At 56.0% G+C, this 23,174-nt stretch overlaps 5 protein-coding genes and 3 non-coding genes across 8 annotated transcripts; 5 read left to right on the top strand and 3 right to left on the bottom strand.

Moving 5' to 3' along the window:
• Positions 1–454: 454 nt before the first annotated feature.
• BJ171DRAFT_517424 (uncharacterized protein) lies at positions 455–1,494 on the top strand (the record flags this gene model as incomplete). Its single annotated transcript, XM_053112129.1, has 1 exon — positions 455–1,494. A coding segment is annotated over exon 1 (659 nt), but the record flags the coding sequence as incomplete, so codon positions are not given.
• BJ171DRAFT_517423 (uncharacterized protein) lies at positions 1,436–10,181 on the bottom strand. The gene is made up of 23 exons (XM_053112128.1): positions 9,491–10,181; positions 9,321–9,381; positions 9,134–9,168; positions 8,917–9,012; positions 8,557–8,685; positions 8,154–8,285; positions 7,801–7,941; positions 7,686–7,699; positions 7,512–7,569; positions 7,287–7,343; positions 7,036–7,161; positions 6,851–6,945; positions 6,688–6,715; positions 6,475–6,597; positions 6,247–6,369; positions 5,853–5,981; positions 4,584–5,696; positions 3,713–4,273; positions 3,413–3,480; positions 3,052–3,260; positions 2,286–2,864; positions 1,824–2,176; positions 1,436–1,677 (listed from the first exon to the last, which is right to left on the bottom strand). Exons 1-23 carry the CDS (start codon positions 9,720–9,722, stop codon positions 1,529–1,531), a joined length of 4,611 nt encoding a protein of 1,536 aa, XP_052963643.1. The 5' UTR covers positions 9,723–10,181; the 3' UTR covers positions 1,436–1,528.
• Positions 10,182–12,862: 2,681 nt separating this feature from the next.
• Positions 12,863–14,839, top strand: BJ171DRAFT_559244 (amino acid permease-domain-containing protein; the record flags this gene model as incomplete). Its single annotated transcript, XM_053113199.1, has 3 exons — positions 12,863–13,009; positions 13,110–13,305; positions 13,494–14,839. The coding sequence occupies 3 exons, from the start codon at positions 12,863–12,865 to the stop codon at positions 14,837–14,839; spliced, it is 1,689 nt and encodes a 562-aa protein (XP_052963642.1).
• Positions 14,840–15,789: 950 nt separating this feature from the next.
• On the top strand, positions 15,790–15,873 carry BJ171DRAFT_t239. Its single transcript has one exon. It is a non-coding gene; the product is annotated as a tRNA-Tyr (tRNA).
• Positions 15,874–15,878: 5 nt separating this feature from the next.
• Positions 15,879–15,951, top strand: BJ171DRAFT_t240. The gene has a single exon. It is a non-coding gene; the product is annotated as a tRNA-Thr (tRNA).
• Positions 15,952–16,695: 744 nt separating this feature from the next.
• Positions 16,696–16,766, top strand: BJ171DRAFT_t241. Its single transcript has one exon. It is a non-coding gene; the product is annotated as a tRNA-Gly (tRNA).
• A 708-nt stretch (positions 16,767–17,474) lies between these two features.
• On the bottom strand, positions 17,475–18,833 carry BJ171DRAFT_584950 (uncharacterized protein; the record flags this gene model as incomplete). Its single annotated transcript, XM_053114336.1, has 1 exon — positions 17,475–18,833. One exon carries the CDS (start codon positions 18,831–18,833, stop codon positions 17,475–17,477), a length of 1,359 nt encoding a protein of 452 aa, XP_052963641.1.
• Positions 18,834–19,333: 500 nt separating this feature from the next.
• Positions 19,334–20,698, bottom strand: BJ171DRAFT_559243 (major facilitator superfamily domain-containing protein; the record flags this gene model as incomplete). The annotated part of the gene is made up of 1 exon (XM_053113198.1): positions 19,334–20,698. One exon carries the CDS (start codon positions 20,696–20,698, stop codon positions 19,334–19,336), a length of 1,365 nt encoding a protein of 454 aa, XP_052963640.1.
• Between the last annotated feature and the right edge of the window lie 2,476 nt (positions 20,699–23,174).

Below are 23,174 nucleotides of genomic sequence, written 5' to 3'. Positions count from 1 at the left end.
TCCTAACAACCGCATTGGTTACAGACCTGCTATGCCCTCGGCAACATCCTGGTCCCAAACGAGACCGGAGAGTGGAGCGAGCTCGGCGTCGAGGCCTGCGAGCACCTTGCCGAGCTGTTTCTCGGCAGCCAGAACAGCCAGCCCACCCAAGAAGCCTCGCTCTGTGGCTTTCGCAACATTCTCTTTCGCATCGGGACGGCAGCGCATGTTCGGGCGTATGAAATCGGAGTACTCGAGCCCTTTATCGAGGCCCTGTCGATCCGCAATCTCAAGATCGTGGAGCACGCAGCGGTCTGTCTGCGGAACATGGCCCTCATCGACAAGTCCCGGAATACTATCGCCAACGCCATGCCGGTTCTCATCCGCGTCCTGAAGCGGGAGGGCTACTTTGCCGGCGGAGACATTGGCGACGTTGTTCATCACATCTTGTGCATCATCTGCAACCTCTCGGTGGATGATGTGCTGTCGCAAAGCCTGTATCGTCGCAACCCGGAGCTGCTCCCGACGCTCTATCAAATCCTGCACGGCGCACAGGACCCTGACCTCAAATCCGATGCCCTGAGCTGCCTCCGGAACTTGTGCATTGACGAAGAATCGTGCCTCAAGATCCTGGCCCTCGGAAACCCAAAGTTGATGGATCTGCTTCTCACGGGCGAGGCGAACCTGCGGCGCGGATGCATGTCGATACTGCGCAACCTGGTACTGCAGAACTTGCAGTGCTTCAACGAGTTCTTCAAGACCGAGGGCTTTGTCTCGGAAATCATTGCCGATGTGGCCTCGCGGGACCTGAACCTCCAGCGCTTTGCGATCGAGATCGTCAAGGGCTACCTCGACACGGGCACAGACTCGATCCTGCAGGCCTTTTATGAGGCCGACTCGATGCCCGCCCTCCTGGTCCCGCTCGAGACTGCCAATTCGAACCGCGAGATTGCCGGCATTTGCTTCAAGATCCTGCAGAAGTTCGAGAGCAAGATTCACGCCGGGAAGAACCCATGGGTGCGGGTTTGGGCCGAGTGGAAGGCCCAAGACGACCAGCGCCGTGCCGAGCTGCGGGAGAAACGAAAGGCTGCCAGGGAGTTGAAGAAACAGCGGCGCGAGGAGAAGCAAGCTGCCGAAGGCAAGGATAGTTCTGGGGGCAAGTCACCCAAAAGGAAGCCCAAAGGCGGCGGCCCATCCAAGGGCAACCTCAAATCCAAAAGCAGCGCAAAGCCCAAGAAATCCACCCCCAAGAAGGGCCCCAAGCCCAAAGCCCCGCCAACGACGACCCCCAGGAGCCCAAAGAGCAGAAGTGACTAGTGTGGCGTGGGCGAACCCTCGCTTTGCTTGGTCGTCTCGTGTGTGCGCATATGTACTCTGCCTGCTGCTATTCTGAGTCCCTAATAGATACGCTCATCCGTCCGTCTGTTCATCCATCCATCTGCTCATGATATCAATGTGTCGGTCGAGTTTTGTCCATGGATGTATTATGGGAGGTGCCCAGTAACCAACAGCCACGGATGAGAGGAGGCAATGTGACTCTGAGAATGGCTCAGTCGCTGCTGGCATATTTGGCGATGCCCGAGTCGGGCTGGTTTGCCCAGTCCCACTTGAAGCTGGCTTGGCCAACGTTTACCGACCACCGAGACAGATTGCGGTAGTAAGGGGACAAGAAGTGGCTCGAGATGTGCATGGAGGGGCCTGACGATCCCGATTCCACGACACGATTAGGGAGAGAGAGAGTATTGTCCAAAGCATTAGTTTATCGCTGGTTCGCAGTTGAGCCAGCTGCACCTGAGACTCAGGCGAGTGAACGATGTGTGCTGAATTCGCGCTCAGAGACATACCAAAGCGCTTGCCGTTCAGCGTAAACGACAGCCTGCTGCCAGTCAAATAACAGCCGACCACCGAAGCCTCTTCAAAGTGTCGGTTTTCGAAGATGCCGACGATCTCGATGCCTTCTTCGACCACCTCGGGTGGAATCTGCTCCGAAACCGGGTGCCAGAGCGACCGCTTCGGGAACACAAGCGCATCGGCGGGCGGCGTCAGCAAAGGCGACGAGAGAATGCACCCCAGGCGGCTGTCAAAGAACTCGTCGTCGTCAACAGGATGGCGGGCAATCAAGAACAGCGTGCGATGGCTGGTCGAAAGCGCCATATAGACACACTCGTCCATGTCGATGATTCCGATTTGTGGGTGTCTGCAGTACGGTGATCAAGGATGGGTTAGATTGGTGCTGAGGCGACCATGGGGGCACGAGGAGATCGTGTTGGGCAGAGGGTCGCTGGCTCTGCAGGGATTGTACGTACCGCTTCGTGCGCAGGCCTCTGAGACCGACTTTGACTTCAAAGTAGATGGGAGGCGCAGGCTCGCCAACTGTTGGTTCCGACGAAGTCTCGTCGATATCAGACGTGAGCTCGGTATCGGGCGAGAGGACATCGTCGTGGTCGCTGAACAGCTCCATCTCGATGTTATTCTTGAGAGGCGAGCCGACAAAGCCGCCCCGAGGTGTTCCCAGTGCCGCCGCCGACGCCGGTGTTGTCACGACCGAAATATCAGAGACCGGGGTCACGATATCCAGATCGAGGTCCGCCACAGTCGCGTCCGGAGATGGGCTGGGAGGCAGGGGCGTCATTTGCGAGAGCTCCAGGTCGTTATCGCTCTGGTGACTCGCAGCATCGACAAAGACATCAGTGTCGTTTGTAGACAGATCGCTGGTGACGCTGGTCAACGGTGTAGGGAGCTCCAGCGGAGTGAAGAGTTCGTCGACCTGGGTGGGATGCAGACTAACGGAGCTGCCCCCGGTGTGGACTGTGGCAGTATCGCCAACAGAAAGACCGCGGCGATCGAGGACCCACGCCACAGGCATGCACGACTCGATGTTGTGTCTGTTGGTGCCCGACGACGGAGTTGAGACGACTCCTGTAAGCAGCGGTCATAGGTCGCCGAGGCTAGCGAGAGTCTGCAAGCCAAACCCAGCCACACACGAGCAACTAACGAGAGGAGAACGGGGCTGCAGCAGGCAAGGCAACGGCCGACAAGCACGGACAAACACGAGTCCAGTGACAAACATACGTGAACGGATCAAACGCATCTCCGAAATGCACTTCGCATTCTTGATAAGAGGCCAAGGAAAGGGCGGGATACCAGATGACGCTCTTGTCCACATCGGTGAAGGCGACGCCCATGCTGGCCCCGTTGCGGTAGTATGAGATCTCGGCTTGGTCATAGTCGAACACGCAGGTGATAATGTCGCCGATCTCCCACGGCTCGCCATAGTCATTCTAGGGATTTGACGGGATAGAATGGATCAGCGATGTTGGACATGTGGGCCCTTCGTTGGGTAGCCAGCAAGCTACCGGTACAGCGCCAGGGCCAGATGCCAGCCAAACGCGGGCCAGAGCCGCAAAGTAATGAAATAGAAGGTGGCACTCACATTCTTTGGCGAAACGCCGTGCCACTTTTTGCAACGCTGACCCTCATAACCGTACGAGTTGCTGCAATCTGTGGGGGGCAAGAACAATGCGCGCATGACGACATCGAATCAATCTCTGTGTCGCTGCAACAGTGTCCGTAACCGGGGCTATGACAGCAGCTGAGATGCTACTCAAGGACCCTCTCACAAGCAATAAGCCCGGCAGTCATTGAAACAGGTATCGTGAGAGCCCACTACCCTGCCCCCGACAGAACCTCTCGGCCGAAGCCTCAAACACAGTTTCCAGGCGCCGCTTCTCACCTCCGACTCCGGTGCCGCACTCGGGCTCAAAGTGGCAATTCATGTTGGCCCATCCGATTTGAATGATGCCGTTGGACTTGAGCACGACCTCGTATGCCCACTTGCCCGGGGTTTGAATGCCATGATTGCCCTTGACGCTCTCGAAGGTCCAGGCGTCGTTTCGGATGCACGATCCTGACGCATAGTCGATCATGACGTTCTCGGTCTGCAGATTGGGCTCCTCCTTGGCGGTGCGTCGGCGGTCGCTGCGGGTGGCAAGACTGAATCGCACATAGCTCTCGAGATGGAGGGGCTCTTGCACGTTGTAACAGCCCATCTTGGCAATGAAATTGCGGCCGTGGTACTGGATCGAGGCCGCCGAGTCCGTGAGGATGTGTTCGATAACGTTGGAAATGACGCCGCGGACGTTACGGGTGGACACTTGGCTCTCCGATCGAGGCTCGACACACTGCGATAGCGACATCACAGACTGCTCCACTAGATCTTGCTTCTTCTCGTCCAGCAGAGTGCCAACGATGTTGAACCACCGTTCGCGCAGCAAAAATTCCTTTGCGTGGGTTTCTGTCGGGAGCCAAGTACGTCCGCCGATCGTGAGACAGAGGGGCGAAGGACATGATATCATATCAGTTCAGGTCAGCTCAGATCAGATCATATCAGTTCAGATCCGCTCAGATCAGATCAGATCAGTTCAGATCAGATCAGATCTTATCGATCTGGATTTACACCACTGCGACGATCTGCAGTTACATCCACCCGCAGCATAAACAGCAGTAACGGCAGTGCGTCCAGCGATAAGGCACGCCATTGCGGGATTGCTCCACGAAAGGACGGAGCCCTAGAGGCACTTTGGCGAGAAAGCGGCGCAGCTTACCGCCCAAGAACAGAGCCCGGATCAGCGACATGGCGTTGGTAGCGAGCATTTCCTTGACCTCTTTGATAGCCTCGCGGTTCTCGCTCCCTTCGGATAGATTTGCCGTCTCGGCGGACTGGTGGGTTGAGACGCTGAAGGTACGGCGCGACGTAGTGCTGTCTTCGATCTCGATTTGGTTCTCGGTGGCTGGATTGGCTGTCGCCGAATCGCTGGCATCTGCTGGCGTGGGTTCCCCGGCCGGAGAGCCCAATCCAACCTCGGAGGAGGGTGAGGCGGCGAGAGGAGAGTCGCTGCGCTTGGCACTGGAAACGCACTCGCGGAGCGGGGAGCCCATGCCCGTGCTCGATTCCATGAGCAGAGCGGCCCGTTGTGCCGAGAGCAAGCTCGGGCTTCTGCCGGTCTCGGCCAGTGGAGAGTTTGCCGCGAACGCGTTCGTTGGCGAGATGACGATCTTGATCTTGTCTCTCGAAACGGTGGGGCGGCGTGGCGTGGCAGGACTGACAATGTCGCTCGCGGGGCTCTGGGGAGTCGAGGTCTTGGCACTGGCTGCGGCGTTCATTTCGGCGAGCTGCTCGGTATATTCTTCGAGATCGGCAACCATAGGGAGAACCAAAAAGTCGAGCAGCAGCGAGCAGAGCTCGTCAATGTCCTGCCCGTATATCTCGTTGAAGGAGTGCCACTCGTCGTCTTCTCGCGAATAGACATGACTGAAGGCCGTAGACTGCATAAACAGGAACAGACTCTCGATATGTCCGGCCAGCTGACCAGACACTTCGCTTAGCGTCGGGGTGGCCGGAGCCGCATCCTCGGTATGCTTGGGCGGACCACCGTCGCTATCACCATCATCCCAGGCTCTCTCGGCCTGAACGAGTAGTCCAATGCTGGATGGGTGTCCTCCTTCCACGGGAGAGATATCTTCGACAGCTGTGTTGGGATGGTGCTGTGCGTGCGGGACCGAGGAGGAGGCACTGTTTGTGGGAGACACAGTGCCTTGGTTGCTGCTGGGGAAGCTGCTCGGGAAGATCAAGTGGATCGACTGAAAACCCAGCTTGAGGATTCTCTGGATCAGAGGGCCAACAACAGTTTGCATGATCACAAAAGCCAGACCTTCGTCTGCGGGCGTGAGCGTCCGGGCATTGTTGACGGGATGAGTCGGTCGGAGGCGGACGGAGAGTAACGGAAGAGGAGCAGATATGTTAAAGATTCGCACCCATAAGTGCCACCCACATTGATCATGGGCCAGCTAGCACTGGATTCGGCAGATCGTACCCTTTCTTGCGATGGTGCAGAGGGTCTTGGCCGAGACCGTCTGGATGTTCTCCCGTTCGGAGTGGAGAACAAACCGTGTCAACACCGAAATACCATCGGCTTCCTCGATTTTCTTGATGACCACCGTGTCTGTGGAGTGAAAGCGCATGAGCAGATTCGGACAGGCACGAACAGTCACAGATCCAGGCAAATCAGAATATCGAGCAATCTTGCCCGCTCAGTGGTCGGGGGGATTCAGATGCGACTGAGGGATTCAGTTGCGACCAAGTGATTCAGATACGATCGAAGAAGGCAGGTGTTGATGACTGGCCCAGACGCCAGTGCGCCTTCGTATCACCCCCTTGCTTTTGTTCTCCGCCAAAGAGGAGGGCCGTGCCCGATATATCGAGCTTACCCGAGACCCCGATCAGGTTCAGCATCAGAGCGGCACCGGCATATTTCAAGTCATCCTCGCCCTCGCAAAAGCGAAGGACTGTGCTCATGATATCCGAATTGAGGATCTGTTCATGTACTTGGGCTACGCGGAGGGGAGGATAACGAAGAACCACATGTCAGTCGCCAGAAGGGAAACAAATCCGTCCACACCGGCTCAATCCATAGCAGCGCCCGATTGCGAGCTTGCCTGTGCTGCAGAGATAAACAAGAATGTCGGTGATGTAGAGTGAGATATGAAGGTTGGAGTCCTCCGAGAGCTTGAGAAGGATATCGAGACCCTTGAGGGCGACGAATTCCTCGCGAGTCTCGACTAGAGTTCAGCACAGATGAAAGGCGTGTGTGAGTTGGGTGGCGACGGGCGTCTACAGTATTCGATCTCGATGCATCGATGCATTCGAACCTGAGCTGAGGAGGCCGTGGATGAGGACCTGGGATGCGAACGAAGGACAGGTGAATAGGCCGTATTTTCCAATAGCCATCTACAGCGAGCGTGGAAACGCAGGTGGGCTTCGCTGCTGCATATGGCTCAGAGTACGGGGCTGGTGTGACAGTCGTTTACTCACCAATGCCCAATACTGTGACTCTTGGTCGTCGGACGAAATGCATGGGACAATCTTTTTCAAAACGCCGGCCTGAATCATTTCCTTCTGGAATGACTCTGGAGCAAGAGAGACGCAGACGACGGTTAACGCAAGCAGCGCAAGGATGCCGAGATACTCGTGTACAAGCAGGGTCGTCAGAAAGTCACCATTCGAATAGGCCAAACACTTGAGCGTTCGCAGCACGATGCGTGGAATCAGAGCATCTTCAGTGAGGAGGCTCGACAAAACCTTGATCAAACCCTTGATCTGACAAAAGTTTGACCGGGCAATGTCTGAAGTTGGCGCAGGTGTCGACGACAGAACGAGTGTGAGTGTTTTAGCCGTATGAACGAGCGCATCTACCCCCACACTTTGACCGAGCGCATGCGCCCATCCTGTTTTTGGAGCGACCACCGACCTTTAACCACAAACTCGTGCATCAAAAACACGGTCCAGTATATCAGCTCCATGTCGTCTGGTTTGGAGGTTGTAGTTATGTTGTGGTCAGGCGCAAAGTGAAGTGGGGGCGTCAAGTGGGACGTGATGAGCATGAAGTCATTGATCATCGAAACGGAAACAACCCAATATCATCGTCAGCGAGACAGCAGGTCCGCTGGCCTGCCCTCATGGCGACGCTACCCACCATTCTTGAGGCACAGCGCGATCATTGAAACCATATGCATATCAAGCAGTTTGTTGAGCTTTATGTGATCAAATGGAAGTCCCCGCCCATTACCAAATCAAACGGCGACGAGTTAGTAGGCGACTAATGATCACAACATGATCCGGTGTCCGGATTGGCAGTGCGGTCTGTTACCTCCTTTGTGGCTCCTGCGTATTGGGTAAGGAGGCGGATATCAGCCAAGATGATCGACAATCCATACCCTCATCTGAAAAGGGAAGCACCTCCCACCAGATCGTAACAGTCTTACGCTGCGATTCCATGCTTGTGATCAACCGAACAAGCGAGTGAAGACACATCTTTTGCATGTTTGTGTTGCCAAAGGTGAGCCGAGTCAACGTCGCCAAGAGCGAGACAATGTCCTTCTTGATCATGCCGGCATGGACGTCGTCTAAATCGAGCCAAAATGCGCCGTGCCAAGCCAGGCAAACGGAATCGTTGATCGTGGGTATACTGTGAGTCTTTCGCTGACACAAACCACCCAGCAATCTGGAGCAATGCACTCTCCTTTGGATGCTTCGAGTCCAATATCACCGCAATTGTGTGTCAGATTCTGCAGTTGGCTGCTACATGCTCATCTCTTATCCGGATCCTGTATCGTACCACAAAGCGAGAGTTGATGCAGCAGCAGCAGTGCCCAGTACTTCAGGTCGGTGTTGTGCGAAGGGCAGTCCTTCAGGATCTTGATCAGCGGAGCCAAGATACCATGCCTGGCTATGTAGATTTTCTGTTTGTCTAGAGGATCGAATACAATGGCACCAGGACAGAGAGTGTGATGACGATCAATGAAGGACCAGAAACTATGGGTATGTGGAAATGGCTCTATCACGGATTGGCTCAATTCCGAGCTGACACTCTTTCGAACTGGCTCTATCCCCAGTAAACCACTGATTGTGAACAAAGTCGGCACTGGTATCTCGAGTAAATGATAATCAGAAGGGTAGGTCGGATATTGACGGATGCGACCCGATCGACAAAGAAGATGGTACAGCGCTCGACACTGTACCGCGTCCGCTGATGAGGCGAAAGAGTGTGATGATGAGATCGCGACGAGCACTCAGTCGGGGTTCATCTTTGAGTAGCTTGGTGAAGAGCTTTGGGATGGAAGAGTCGATCAGCGCTTGGCGATTTTCCTCTGAGTTGAATGGGGGCAGAGGACACAGATTAGGACAAAGCAGCCGATAGCCCAGGTTGGCGAGGCGATGCAACGTCTGCGGCTTATCCGGCTCAGAATGATACGAGACAGCATCGGGCCACACAGGCTCGCAAGGAATTGTAGTGATGCTGGGTTGGCGCCAAGGAGTTGCAAAAGCTTCGGCCACCATCCGAGGGCAGCCGGTCTCGGTCGCATGTGACTATGAATTACCGGGCTTGGCCAGCAGCTGGATAGCACAGATGCATTTTTGGCGATGGGCCGGATTGGAGCTATTGCATCCGGCAACGATGGCAGATAGGTGCTCCTCTGTGGTATACCGATTCGTGAGTTTCATAGCCAAACATCAGTTTGCTGTTGGAGGGGGGATTGAGGGGATAGCGCGCCGAGGCAAAAAATGCGTTTGCGAGATCGATATTCGAGGCCATACCAGATATGGCGCGGTTGAGGAGGATCTGAACGGCACTGAAATGGGTGGCATAGACGGCATGGTTGCGAGTGAGTATCGGCGAATCCCTGCAAGAGAACCGACGGGAACGGATGCGGCGGATTGCAAGTGCGATCACCGCTGCTCGTGCCCGTGCCCGTCAAGCGGGCAAACCGAAGCAGGCAAATACCTCTCTCTCGTGTTGATGTTGGAGGAGCGGGTGAGGGCCCCAAGAGCAGAAATATTCAAGGCTGGATAATAAAGGAAGCCGGTCAGGGCAAGGACGGTTGGTGAAGGCGTGCTTTACGCACAAAGAGGCAGAGAGATTTGACAGAGAAATGGATGGACAGAGCGACATACCGTCGTCGGTCCGGAAGGGTCTCCTCTTTGAGCTGCGGCTCAGAGCTGGACCCGAGGTGGCTGGCGAATCTTGGGTCGACGGCTCGACCTGCTGTGGATTCAAGACTCCCTCGGCGACCGCATTTGCCTGGCCCAGGAGCTGCGAGATGCGGTTGGTGAGCAGCGTGAGCGACAGGGCCGAAAGGAAGACCACCGCTGCCGATGACATATCATCGGGCGAGAGGAGGCTCATGACGTCTGAGGCGGTGCCCTGGGGTGATTCTGCTGGTCGCTGAGCGGTCGTCCGGATGGTGGTGTGGCAGTGGCCTCGGCTGGAGGGAGAAGATCAGGGCAGAGAGTGGATGCTGGACGATGGGGCGCGTTGGAGGTGACCGACCCTGGCCTCGATGGTGACAGCGACATTTGGGCTGGCCCAGAGAAGCGGGAACCGGCTGTCCAAGAATGCAGCACCCCGGTGTTGCTTTGCCCATCGACGGGATCGTGTACGGGGTGATGATGTTGGTCAAAGTACGGGCATCTGATCTTGCGATGAAAAGGAGCATCGCGGCAAGCTGTGGATGGCAGGACCGAGGTCCCAAAGTCGACAACGGATTCGGGAATAGTGTCGTACACTCTATTCAGAAAACGGGACCACACCCGCTTCCATGAACATGTAGTATGTGATGAGCTTGCGTCAAGCTAAGCGATGTGGTGGCGACGGTGGTGCTTGAGTTGCTCAAAGTACCGAGCAAACCGCTGCCTCCTGGGGCTGGATGCATACCCTTGCCTTGATGCCCTGAAGCATTGACGGTGGTGAATGGTGCTCTTGGACACGCTGAATATGGAGGCAACTTTTTCTCAGGCCATGAATGAGGGCGCAGCACCGCATCACAGAATGGTCATGGCCAGTGCGCGATGGTATTGGGTAGCAAATTATTCGGTCAACGACCAAATAACCAAGGAGTCCCGGTTATTATTGGATTGGCTGTATTTCGCACGCGGTTTTGATTCTCAGGCATGAACCTCTCTGACGGTTGGCTCTTGCGCGGAGCAGCGGGGTCAGTTGCGGAATGGAACCTGGCTGAGCCACGTCTGCTGTTGTTCTGGCTGGATTCGGACACCATACGATCGGGGCGATGACGGCGACGGACCCACGACCGCGGCGACTTGTGATGCAACTGAGCAGCCATGTCGCCCCACATGCAGACCAGGCCCGTTTCCACCCCCAAAGCCAACAGACAGACCCACGACCGGCAGCCACAGCCCCAGAAAGCGATCACGGCAATTTCGTAGAGTGGCTGTTCGATACGAACCTGTGACGCAAGCAACACAGCATCGACTGCACAAGGCATGGCTGGCAGAACAGCAGGACTCTGACTGACTGGCGGTCATCTGCTCACGGACGACCCTCGCCGAGTCCTTCCGGCCAGGGACAGAGCGGCCCCGAGACGAAGGGCGGATGAGCTTTGTTTACAGCCGAAGAGGCAAGAAAGCAGAGACTCAGGGCCAACAGAGACCAGGAGACAGCAGGCGGGGAGCCAGACCCAACCCATGACCCAGGTTGGTTGCTGGACAAGAAACATTTAGGCGAGCCACAATGCCACAGACCATGCAGGCAGAGAGACCACGAAGGACGTTGCTGGACCGGCGGCCTCGATCGACATGGCAACCAAAGGGGAGCCCAGGGCAAACACCATGAACAGGGGCCAAACAGAGACGGCCAATGGTGCAAAAGCAGCCCAAGCAAGACCCATGACCACCCCATCCCGGCCAGGCGAGGGCGTCCCGGGACGAAACAGAGACAGCCGTCCGGGCCAGCCATGCCGAGCTGCCAAGGGAAAGACAAGTAAACGCCAAACCGCTCGTTGTATGGGCAACAGGGCGGAGAGTTGGGCAGCCGAGACAAGGCCGGTGGTGCCACGGCGGCATCCGCATGACCCGGCGGCACCGTTGAGGAGCCGAGCGCCGATCTGCACACGGCTCGGGGAGCGCGCGGCGGAGTGTGGCGATGAGGTGATGACGAGCGACGACCCGCAGAAAGAAAAGAGGACTCGGAGACGAGAAGCAGCCGCGGGGCCAAGTGGCCAGCGAAGCCGTGAGCCCGAGCGACTTGGTGCCGGAGAACACCAGCACCAGCGATGCGGGAGCGAGTGGAGGCGGTAGCATGGGTCAGAGGGGATCGGCATGGAGAAGACTGTGGAGACCGGCATGGAGACCGGCAGCCGATTGGCCGAGGACCACCCGCCAAAGGAGTGGCGGGGGGACATGTGACGATGGGCCAGACAGCAACAGCCCATGCGGGAGAGAAGCTTGAAGGCCGTTCCGGCAAGACTGAACAAATAGAGACGGAGTGTGGACGCCCACGCGGCTCAAGTCGACACACAACAAGCGCGCTCCGTTGCACGGGCGGGTGCGCCACACGCGCCCACCAATGAACACAGCCGCTGCGCCCACTCCGGCAAGACACCCCTCGGCCGACAGCCGGCCTTTGTGGACTGCGGGGAGCCTTATCGGCGCGGGTGCGTGGCCACCACCTCTGCCGCAATTCGCTGCCTGCTGCTGCCCATCGGGCCACCGCCTCCTGTCCATGAGGCAGCGACTGCTTGTCGGTTTATCTCGGCTTGCTGCCGATACTGCCACTGATGCTGCCACTGATGCTGCCACTGATGCTGCTGTTCTTGCGTTTGTTGCTCGTCTGGCTGTCGCCGATGCTGACGCTGTTCGTCTGGCTGCCACTGATGCTGCTGTCTGTCCTTGATGTCGCTGCTGCCGGCTGCTTGCTCCGCTCCCGCTGTCGTCACTGCTTTGCGCCATCGCCCTGTCGCTTGTTGGCCACTTTGACAAGGGTCATCTGCTGATCCTGTCGGCGTGGTGGCTAAATGTTGTCGTCGCCAAAACAGGCCTTCGCGACTCCCGACACTCCCTCGCCTCAAACCCGTCTGCCCAGCCAGGCTCGCATATATATACACCCCCGTCGCCTCCCTCTCGGTCCATCCCCATCTGCCTCGTCCGGCTCCTCATCTCATCCCATCTCATCCCATCTCCTCTCCTCCCCAAGATCCCACCGGGGAACCATGACGACCGAGAACGTCAGAGTCTTTGTATGTATCGTCTGTGCTGTCGTCCGAGCCATGTCTCCAAGCGAGCCATCGTGGCCCACGTCGTGTCTGGCTCTGGCCAAGCTCTCCTGGCTTGCTTGCTTCGTTTGTCTCGTCTGCCTCCCGCCTCCTCCAGACACTTCCACTGCTTCTTGCAGCCTCGCAGACTCGCGGTCCTGCAGCCGTCGCACCCGAGCAACGCCGCCCTCGGCTGCCACGGCCGTGCCCCCTTCGATCTGTGGGGCTGTGGGGTTGTGGGGTTGCTGGAGGGGCTGGGACACGGCAATCTGGCGGCATGTCTGGTCTCATGGCCAGCATGCTCTGGATGCGTTCTGTTCTGCCACATCTGCCACATTTGCCACATCTGCCACACCCGCCCTTCGTTTCAGTCTCCCGCCTGCCCGTCTCGTCCCTTCTGGCCCTCGCACCCATCGTTTCCTCGGTTCGTTTGCGAGTCCGTGACTGATCTTGTCCATCTCCTCTATGCCCTCCCGCGTTTCCAGTCCGGCCCTGCTCAGGGCGGCCATTCTTCGCTTGTCAAGCGTCTCTTTGCCAAGAAGAGTCTGATCTCCATTGACAAGGAAGCCGCCGAAACCAACTACCGCCGCGCTCTCAACTGGTGGGATCTCACTGCCCTCGGCATCGCCGCCATCATCGGCTCTGGTATCTTTGTCCTCACGGGCAAAGTCGCCCACAGCGTGGCCGGACCCTCCGTCATCATCTCCTTTATCATCTCGGGTGAGTTGATGGATGTGACCCCCGATCTCGGCGATGCACTGGATGCACTCGATGTGTGGTCGCTGCATCGATGTGTCGATAGTCAACTTCACACCGCGACCGCCGCCATGACCGCCATGACGCCCATGCAACGTCACCTGCTGACCTGCTCCTCTCATTTCTCACTCTGCCCCGCCTTGCTCCGACAGGCATCGTCAGTGCCCTCGCTGCCCTCTGCTACGCCGAGATGGCCTCGATGGTCAACATCTCTGGCTCAGCGTACTCCTATACCTACGTCACCCTCGGCGAGTTTATCGCCTGGATTCTCGGCTGGGATCTGATCCTCGAATACCTCGTCGGCTCTGCCGCCGTTGCTGTTGGATGGTCCTATTACTTCAGCTCCTTTGTCGCCGATGTCTCCAACAACCCGTTCGCCTTCGATCCTCGATGGGTCAACGCTCCCGTTTTCTGGAGCACCACTCCCGTTCCTGGATTCTACGCCAACCCCGTCACCCTGGCTGATGGAACCACTGCCAACGCCATCATGAACGTCCCCGCTGCCGTCCTCACCATCCTTCTCACCATCATCCTGTGTCTCGGTATCCGCCAGTCCGCTTGGGTCATCAACTTCTTCGTCGCCCTCAAGCTCTTGGTTGTTCTCCTGTTCATCTTTGCCGGCATCGCCTATGTCAGACCCCAGAACTGGTCCCCCTTCATCCCCACCTACGACCCTGTCCAAGATACCTTCGGCAACCCGGGTATCTTCAAGGCTGCCCTCACGGTCTTCTTTGCCTACATTGGTTTCGACGCCGTCTCGACCACTGCTCAAGAGGCCAAGAACCCCCAGCGAGATCTCCCCATCGGCATCCTGCTCTCCCTCGGCATCTGCACGGTTCTGTACATCGTTGTCTGTATCATCCTGACCGGCATCGTTCCCTACACCGAGATCCCGATCACAAGTCCCGTCTCTGGTGCCATGAAGATCGCCGGTGCCCCCCAGTGGATCGTCGTCACCATTGAGCTTGGTGCCATCTTCGGTCTTGCTTCCGTCATGGCTGCCCTTATGACCGGCCAGCCCCGTATCTTCCAGGCCATGGCCAATGACGGCCTCCTTCCCAAGGTCATCGCCCACATCAACCCCAAGACCCAGACCCCCGTTGTCGCCATTATCATTTGCGGTGTCATTGTCGCTGCGGCCTCTGCCGTCCTTCCCGTCGATGTCCTTGCCGATCTCACCTCTGTCGGTACCCTCCTTGCCTTCTTCGTCGTCTCAGTCTCGGTCTGGATTCTGCGCTGGACTGACCGCGACCGCCCCAGACGCTTCAGCATCCCCGGTGGCTTCATTATCGGTGGCAACATCATCCCTGGTCTCAGTGCGATCGCCTCTCTGGCCCTGATCTGGGTTGGCGGCAGCACCACCATCACCATCCGTGTGTTCGCTTGGATGGGCATCGGTCTCTTCTTGGTCTATCTCACCTTTGGTTTCTGGAAGTCCAAGGCTCGCTTCCCTGTCGCTGCCGAGGTCCAGGCTGACGAAGTCGATGGCAAGCTGTAAATGGGTGCCAACCGGTCATGATCGTGAATTGTGTTCCTGTTCGTGTTTGGTCCGAATTTCGATTCTGCTGATGCCGCTTACCTCGCTCCATGGACTTTGACCCTATTTTGGTATTGGCGCTGCTGCCAGAATATGCATGGTGCTCGAGTTTTGATTTGCCATCCCGCTCCGCCCAACGTCTCTTTCGCGTGAATCATTATGTGAGGAAATGAAGAGAGGAGGGTAACAGGCATATTCCCCAAGCCCCTTGGACCCTGTCCTCAATCTCGTAGCTCCCCCCCCCCGTTCTCCAATTCCTCATAGCGTGTCTCAATAAATCCCCCTGTGGTTTGTATGGAGCCCACTTGAGCACATCAGGACCATTGCGCGGACAGGCCATCGACGAGTCAAGAAGTGCAATTAGGATGGCTGCAGGGTGGATGTGTGAGTAGGGACCCTCGAGGTAAAATGGAGATAGGTATGGTGATCAGCTCCAAACAAACGCATGTCCATAGAATTGCCATGAACAATGTGACATTCACATCACTCCCATAGAGCGTTTGGCTTCGATGCGAGGCGAGGCTGCGGGCGGCAACTCCCTGGGAAAGCAAAATACTCGTGGGACAGCAAGAACTCAACAGTGCCACAACACTCAAGGGGAGAGATAGACCTCATCTGCAATTGGCGTTGGTAGAAAGGCGTTGGAAGGTGAGCCCCAGTGGAAAGATGGCCAAGAACGGATGCAGATCCAAGTGCAAGCTTATCGAGTTTCAGAGGTCTTGAGCTCCCCATACTTGGGGGCGAGAATTGGGCACATAGAGGTCACAGGTGGAAATAGAATATGCAAGTGGGTTGGACGATTTCTGGGTGATTTGTTGAATGACTTGTTCAAGTCAAGTGCTGGATGATTTGTCGGATGATGATTCAATCAAACCCCAGTCATATATGCTATGCGGTGTAACATCCACCGACCGACGATAGCTCAGTTGGTAGTAGCATCAGACTGTAGTGAACGAGCAATCTGAGGGTCCCCGGTTCGACTCCGGGTCGTCGGATTCCAGCCTTCTTGGCTCAGTTGGCAGAGCGTCTGCCTAGTAAGCAGAAGGTCACCAGTTCAATTCTGGTAGAAGGCATTCCTTTTTCTTTTCTTTTCTTTCCCTGGTCCTGGTCCTGTTCCTGTTCTTGTTCTTGTTCTTGTTCTTGTTGCATCTCGCTCTCTCCTTTGCTGTTGCTGATGCTGCTTCTGCTCGGTGCTGCTGCCTCACCTCATCGTTGCTGTTGCGGTTTGCATGGTGCGTTTGTTGCATGGTGCGTCTGTTGCGCTGATCAACTCGCACTGTGTTGTTGTGCTCAGTCCCCATCGTGTGTTGCACTTCTGTCCACTTGCATCCATATCGTCGTGCCCGTGCATTTTGTTCGCCCTGTTGTCTGCTGTCTGCTGTCTGCTGTCTGCTGTCTGCTGTCTGCTGTCTGCTCTGGTGGCCATCGATTCTCGAGTGTACGGGCCGTGTACCATGAGCCATGCACCATGGGCCATGCACTATGAGCCTGCACCGCATGGGAGTGCCCGGATCCACAGTGACGATTGTCGATCTCCTCCTCAAGCACTCTGTCCTCGATCGTCCATGAGCCGCGTCCGCACAAGGAAAAATGTGTTGGTCGTATGGTGACAATTGAGAGGTCTTGTAGAGAAACAAATGGGCTTGGAGTTGCTGGGGGGGGCAAGACCAGATCGCATGTTGGCAGCGCATCATGGTTTCCAGTACCAGCATGACATGATTGTGGTTGTGGTTGTGGTTGTGGTTGTAGTTGTGGTTGTGGCTGCTGACTCGACACTTAGTCGTGGTGTATGATGGATTGATATCCCTCTCAACAAGGCATGGTTGGTCCAGTGGTAGAATTGCCGCCTGCCACGCGGCAGACCCGGGTTCGATTCCCGGACCATGCAATTTTGCTTTCGCTTTTTTTTTCTTCGCTGTCCCTTCCGTCATCTCACACACTGTTCCTCCCACTTTTGTCAATCCGCTCGCTGCCTCTTTGGCTTTCTCCCTCACGTCTTTCTTTCTCCCTTGCACGATTACACATTCGTTCAGCTCACATTTGCGCAATTCCACATTGGCTTCAGTTCCTTATTTGCTCAGTTGCGCATTCGCCCCATACCGCTCTCTGTTGTTCATCGCCTTTGCTTTCACCACTCTTCCCCTGCTCGCTTCCCCCCTGCTCGCCTGCCAGCACCAGAGAGACTCTTTGCCAAAGTGGATGCTCCGCACATCTACCACTGTACTGGGTACTGTACTGAGTGCTGTATCGGTACTGTACTGGGCGCGGCTCTTCAATGGCATGATGGGTTCAAGGCTCCGCCCACCGACATTATCGCCTGCTCTGCTCATCATCGCCTGCCCATTCCCCAATCAAACAACCAAACAATCGCACCGCACACGACGCGAACGCAGCACAACTCCATCCATCCTCCTCCCTGTCGGAGGAGCGTCGTCTCTCGGATATTTGTTGCTGGCGGCCTGCCATCTACCAGCCACGACCATCGCCCAACTCTGTGAACCTGCGTCGCGCCCTCATAGTATCAAAATTCATTGGCCTCGATTGTGCAATGCGCCAGGGCAAGCCGATTTGCTCAAAGCCATCATTCCACTGTCGCTTATACTTCGTTGTCCGGGCTTTGAGCTGTGAGCGGTCGAGCAACACTGGAGCTTCGTGCGGTAGATATGATGGGTCTACTTGAAGGACTATCCGGCTGAAAGGATTTGGAAGGGTTCACTGATGCCGAGCCTTCACTCATTGTTGTTGCCGATGACCTCTTGATGATCTTGGTGATATACTGATTGACGACGCAGAACAGGAAAATGTCCAGGACCCATAGGAATATGCAGACGGCGTTTCCGATCAACCCGGTGGCGTCGTATTGAGTGTATACTTGGAATCCGACATACAGCGCCAGTTCAGTTGCGATCGCCACAATGAGGGTCGCCCCTTCGCGCTTGACCTCATCCCTGCTTTCGAAGCGACCCGTTGTGCTGCTTCGACTTTGACTTGTTAAAGTTCGCGACGGTGCCGACGATCTTAGTACACGTGCAGAGTTGACGAGGGAACGCAGTCGAAACATCATCAGGACATGGAGACAGATGAGGTTGATTTCGAGTGCCAGGTTGAAAATGAAGTTGAGGTACCACGATTCGGCCGTGGAAATGACGCCGTAGGTACTGAGGATGAAGCACACATCGTTGGTGCCATAGACGATCGGTGCAATCCCAAATACAAAGAGCCATGCGTACATTGGCTCGCTGTTGACGGTCATCACTCGCAGTCTCAACAGGTATGCCCAACCGATAGAGGCGGACCCGATGCAATCGCCAAAGGCATAGAGAAAGTTGGCGAACTGGGTGCAGTATGTGTTGGCTGTGCACACGTCATAAAGCATCAGTTGATTGCCAATGCAGTAGAGTGCCGAGAATATGGTTGCCAAAGCCATGAGCGAGTGTATCTGGAGACCGCGCTGAATGTTGAATGCATGTCTCCACTTGACGTATTTTGTGCAATGAAAAGCTAAATTGGCTGTGCCGATGTAGACGACAATCGAAAAGATTGAGGCATTTTGCATCACAACGGGATCCATGGCTGTGGTCTGGATGGTCTTGAGGGCTGGATCGACAGAGGTTGAATACGCGACGATATGGACGTCGGAGGCACTCGGGATTGAGAGAACAGTGCCAAAGTTGATGGCAAGACAGTGTCGGCTTCCAAGCGATGTGGCCGGGCTCGAGAAGTGCCGCTGAGGATAGATCCGGGACAGGGCCGGGGGAGCAATGCCATACGCGCTATATAGGTTACGGCGGCGGGAATATGTCCTGATGACGTCGGCAGATGCCTCGGCCTCATATGTCCCGTTTCTGAGGACACACGGGCGATGAATGCTCCGCCTGTGTGTCTGTGTGTCTGTGTCTGTGTGTTCATCGGTCGGGATGACCGGTGCACAACTTGGATGGGTGACGTTCGGCATTGTGTGAGGGACACGGCGTAACACACACCCCTTCGATATCGACTCCAGTATGAAGGCGGTCCGAAATGGCACTCATCAGCTATTTATTCTGATGTCACCAGCCGGACTGGGCTTCTGCTGGAGACGGAGGACTGTGGTGGACCTGTGGAGTGCTCATCCTCGACGTATCAGGCTCTGTTGGAACCAACCAAACCAACGAGGCAAACTGAGCAACTGATATCACCCCCAGGGCAGTGCCATGCAAAATACTCAACAGACAATCAGGATCAATTGCCACACCGGTGGCCGAGATACTCTCACTTTCGCTGCAGACACAGATCAGATGGGCTCGGAGTTTCAAAGTCAATTTATTATTCTGACTTGCATAGAAGCTTTACATTTTCATTCAAGAGTCTCAGTTTCGAGCTAGAAATAGCGGAAGTGAGGGAAGGGGGTGGTGGTCGGAGTGGATGGGGACAGGTGATAGTGCCATATCAGGTGATGTTGATGATAACACCAGTTTAGGCCTTGGCGGCAGCCTTGGCAGCCTCGTCATCGGACTTGGAGGTGTCCTTGACGGAGTTGACGGTGGCATAGGCAATGGGGAGAGAGCCAATGACGAGGACAACAGTGATGATAAGCTGGGTCCAGACGGGAGCACCAACAACACCACCAACGATCCAGGAGATGGCACTACCGAAAGACTGGAGACCCTTGTAGAAACCACCATAGCGGGACAGGGTGGCGTAGTCGTTGGTGAGGGCACCCATGATCCAGTAGGCATAGGACTGGAACATGGCATCGAGGGCAGCCATCAGGACGTACATAATGGTGATGCCCCACATGGCGGGGTGGGTCTGGCCGGGGGTACCGAACAGATCAACACGGGTCTTGCCAAGGGGAGTGCCGGGAGCAACATCGTTGAAGGCGGTCTGCTGGTAGATGATGGCACCGATCCAGAGAGCAGTGTTGCCAATAAAGACGATGGCGAGGCCGATACGGGAGCGAGTGTGGCGGGACCACTTCTCGTTGTCAAGGAACTTGGAGATAACATAGGATCCAAGAGCCTGGAAAGCCCAGTAGAAGATGGCGTTGAACGAGCCGGAGCGGACGTTGTAGAAATGACCATTGATGTAGCCGAACTGGTAGGCGTAGAAGTAGTTGGAAGCCAAGAAGCAGGGAGCCATGAGGAGCAGGCGCCAGTTGCCAAAGAGCTTGAGGACCTCGATGGACTCGCTGGCAATGTTGCCTTGGGTGATGACCTCGACGGGGGTGCCATCAGCACGGACGACGGTCTTGGGGTCAGCAAGGAGGAGAGCGCAAGAGGCACCAAGGACAGTAATGCCAATGAAAGCGCCGAAGGTGCCAGTGGAGATGGCAACATCGGGGTTGTTGAAGTTGAGGATCAGACCGACACTGTTGCCAAAGACGGAGCCAAGGTTGAAGATGATCCAGAAGATGGCAAAGTAGGTGGCCTTCTTCTCCTCAGTAGGGTAGGCCATGATGAGAGCACCCTGGGAAGACCACAGGAGACCAGCACCAACACCGAGAATGGCGCCGGCAACGATGAAGAAAGCCTTGGCGCCGGAAGAGCCCGCGGCACCGCCGGAGAGATCGTTGTTGAGGGAAGCACCGATGTAGAGAGAGTAAGTCAGGCCACCAACGAACATCTGGATGCGGGGACCGAGGATGTTGTTGAAGGCACCACCGAAGAGACCAAAGAGGGCAAAGGTGGTGTAGAGGGCGGCGTTGGCGTTACTGCCAGTGGTGGGGTCAGTGCCACCACCAGCACCGAGGTTGTTGAGGGCGTTGTACATGCCCGGACAACCGAAGCAAACGAGTCCAAGAAGGATGACTTGAGCGAGGGGAGCCTTGGAGATGGCCATGGCGACTGATCGGGGGGAGGATGAAGAGGATGGTGAGAGCAGATGGGTCGCCGCGGGTGGTCGTTTTATATCTGCAGCCGGCCGCGCAGGGGGTCGCCGAGGACAACGGCCCCTGCCTGGCGAGGTCATGATCCCACGACGCCGCCTTGCTTGTTCCTGGTTGCTCGGTTCCCGCGTCCTTGGCGCAATTTCTGTGTATCCTGGGAGGCTGGTCAAGTGTACATCACAGTTTAGTCCTCAGCCTGTGGCTGTTCTGGTATTGTCGCTGCCAGTTTGGAGGGACGCAGCTCTGCCGCCCTGTCGCGGTATTGGCTTGGCTGTTGTGTCTCCATCGTGGCGGCGTGTGCATTCGCAAGCACCACATGGTCCGAGGCTGGTCGCACATGATACCCTCCAACCGGCGGGTGAGCGGCCCGCACAGCCAACCAGCAGCAAGGACATGTCCGACTCGTCAGCCACAGATACTGTGCCAGAGCCTGGATCACAGAGGGGGTTGACCTTGGGATGATGCTGCACGACGTTCCACACAGCTGGATACCCTCTGCCAGGCCTCTTTGCCGCACCGGACCGCTGGCCATGAAGGGGCGTCGTTGCTGCCGTGCCAAGTGTCCGTTGTTGTGTAGCCGAAATCGAGCCGAGGCCAATGAGGCGCCCGCATCCGCAACAAGCAGGGTGCTCGTGTGGCCTGGCCTCCTTTCACCCCATGACCGAGTCAGGTGATCAAGGCGGCCGGCTGAGGTCGATCCGTCGAGCAGGTGGGCAGATCGCGACGCGGGATTCCTCCCTCGCCCTTGTCTCTGGAGCAGGAGTGGAGTCTGTCTCCTCGTCCGGGCGCCGTTTGTGCCTGATTGCTCGCCGGCAGAGGCAAGACGAGCCCCGCCACCCTCCGGAATCCATGGCCACCAAGCTCCACGAAGGTTGATGCGCCTCTTTGGGGAATGACCAGGATCCCATGTCGACGTTGCTTGAAAGGGCTGTTTGGGGAGGGCAGGGGGGGGTGCTGATCAAATTTGCTGTTCATGGATACCCTGACTCGAGATGCATCAAGCAAACCATCGCCCCGATGCGGCAGTCAAGACTGCACGGGCAAGGAAAGCAATATCCAAGTCGACACCTGCAGCTGTCGGTTGAGTTTCTCTCGTGGGCAGCAACTTTGACCGTCTCGCCATTGCAACCTTCCACGCAGCTGGTAGAGGGATGCCTCACAATGCGAGCCGATTTGGAGTGGGTTATTTTTGAGCGAGAATACATGGGCTGCCAACAGCTAGATGGGAGGAGCTATGACGTAAGACCAAGTGGTGCTGCGTCGAGCCCAGTTTGGGATATCCCGAGTACTGACAATCTCCTACGCATGAGTGATATTTATCCCCACATCGCTTAGCAACTGGCTGTCATCGATGTGGCTATCGCGACTGGTGTTTCCGTTACCAACTGATTGGAGCCGGGAGTCCCGCCTCAAAGTGGGCCATGACACACGTCCGACAGAAGATCCCGGCGGTGCAATATTGAGCTTATTGAGATGCACGACGCACTTTCGATTACCTTCGCTCATGGACCCATCGGCACGCACCCTGATGGTCTCTACCAAGCACTGCTGTCCTGTGAGCTTGCACCGTTTGATACTATGAACCCTAGGAAGCCAAACAACCAAGACGATATCCCTTGAGAAGCTATCGACTGTCCTGCCACCTATAATGGGTCCACCAATGATCAACAGGAGGGCATCGAATGATGAATCGCAAGGAACCAAATTGACCATACGAAATATGACCAGCACCAGACCCACACACAATCTCATGCCTAACAAAGTGAATGTGTCACCGAAAGCCATTTGAGACCGTATATATCTGGCCAAAGACAAACAACGGATCAGCATAACGGGAGGAGATGCTAACATGTCATATTTAATGATCGCCGTGATTTCGAGGGGATGACAGTGAGGCTTTTATTAAATGTGCGATCAATTTCATGAGGATAAGCTATTCCGTTCCTAACCAGAAATCAGGATAGCTCAAGAGGGGACAAGGATCTTCGGCAATCCGAGATCACTCATGATGTGCAAACAATGGAAACTCCCGCTAATAATAAGATCAAAGAATTCGATAAATGTAGCGATAGACAAACACCCACGAATAGAAACTTCAAAGGCCAATCAGTACTGGGTTGTCGATTTCACGATGATTGGGTATGCGGACATCCCATTCTCACACATTGAATGGGAGGTTCCAAACAATTGTGGCTGCCTCGCTGATGAAGTGGTGGAAGACGCTGTGAGTCGGGAAGAGACAAGGAGTGGTGCGATTCTACCAGCGTTTGGGGTCAATATATTGAGAGATGAAGAAGTACAAACACTCTGGCGATGTTACGAAAGTATCCCGATGCAACGGATGAAGGGATTGAGCTCGAGATAGTCGAGGAAAGGAAAAATTTGGAAGATTGTCACGGAGAGAACAAGATCGTTCCGAAGCTTCAAGCG

This window comes from Polychytrium aggregatum (genome assembly GCF_025602895.1).
Source record: "Polychytrium aggregatum strain JEL109 chromosome Unknown BJ171scaffold_38, whole genome shotgun sequence".
In the NCBI taxonomy this organism is placed as follows: Eukaryota; Fungi; Chytridiomycota; class Chytridiomycetes; order Polychytriales; genus Polychytrium; species Polychytrium aggregatum.
Note: the sequence above shows the minus strand (reverse complement) of the source record. Positions and strands in the feature narration are given on the sequence as shown.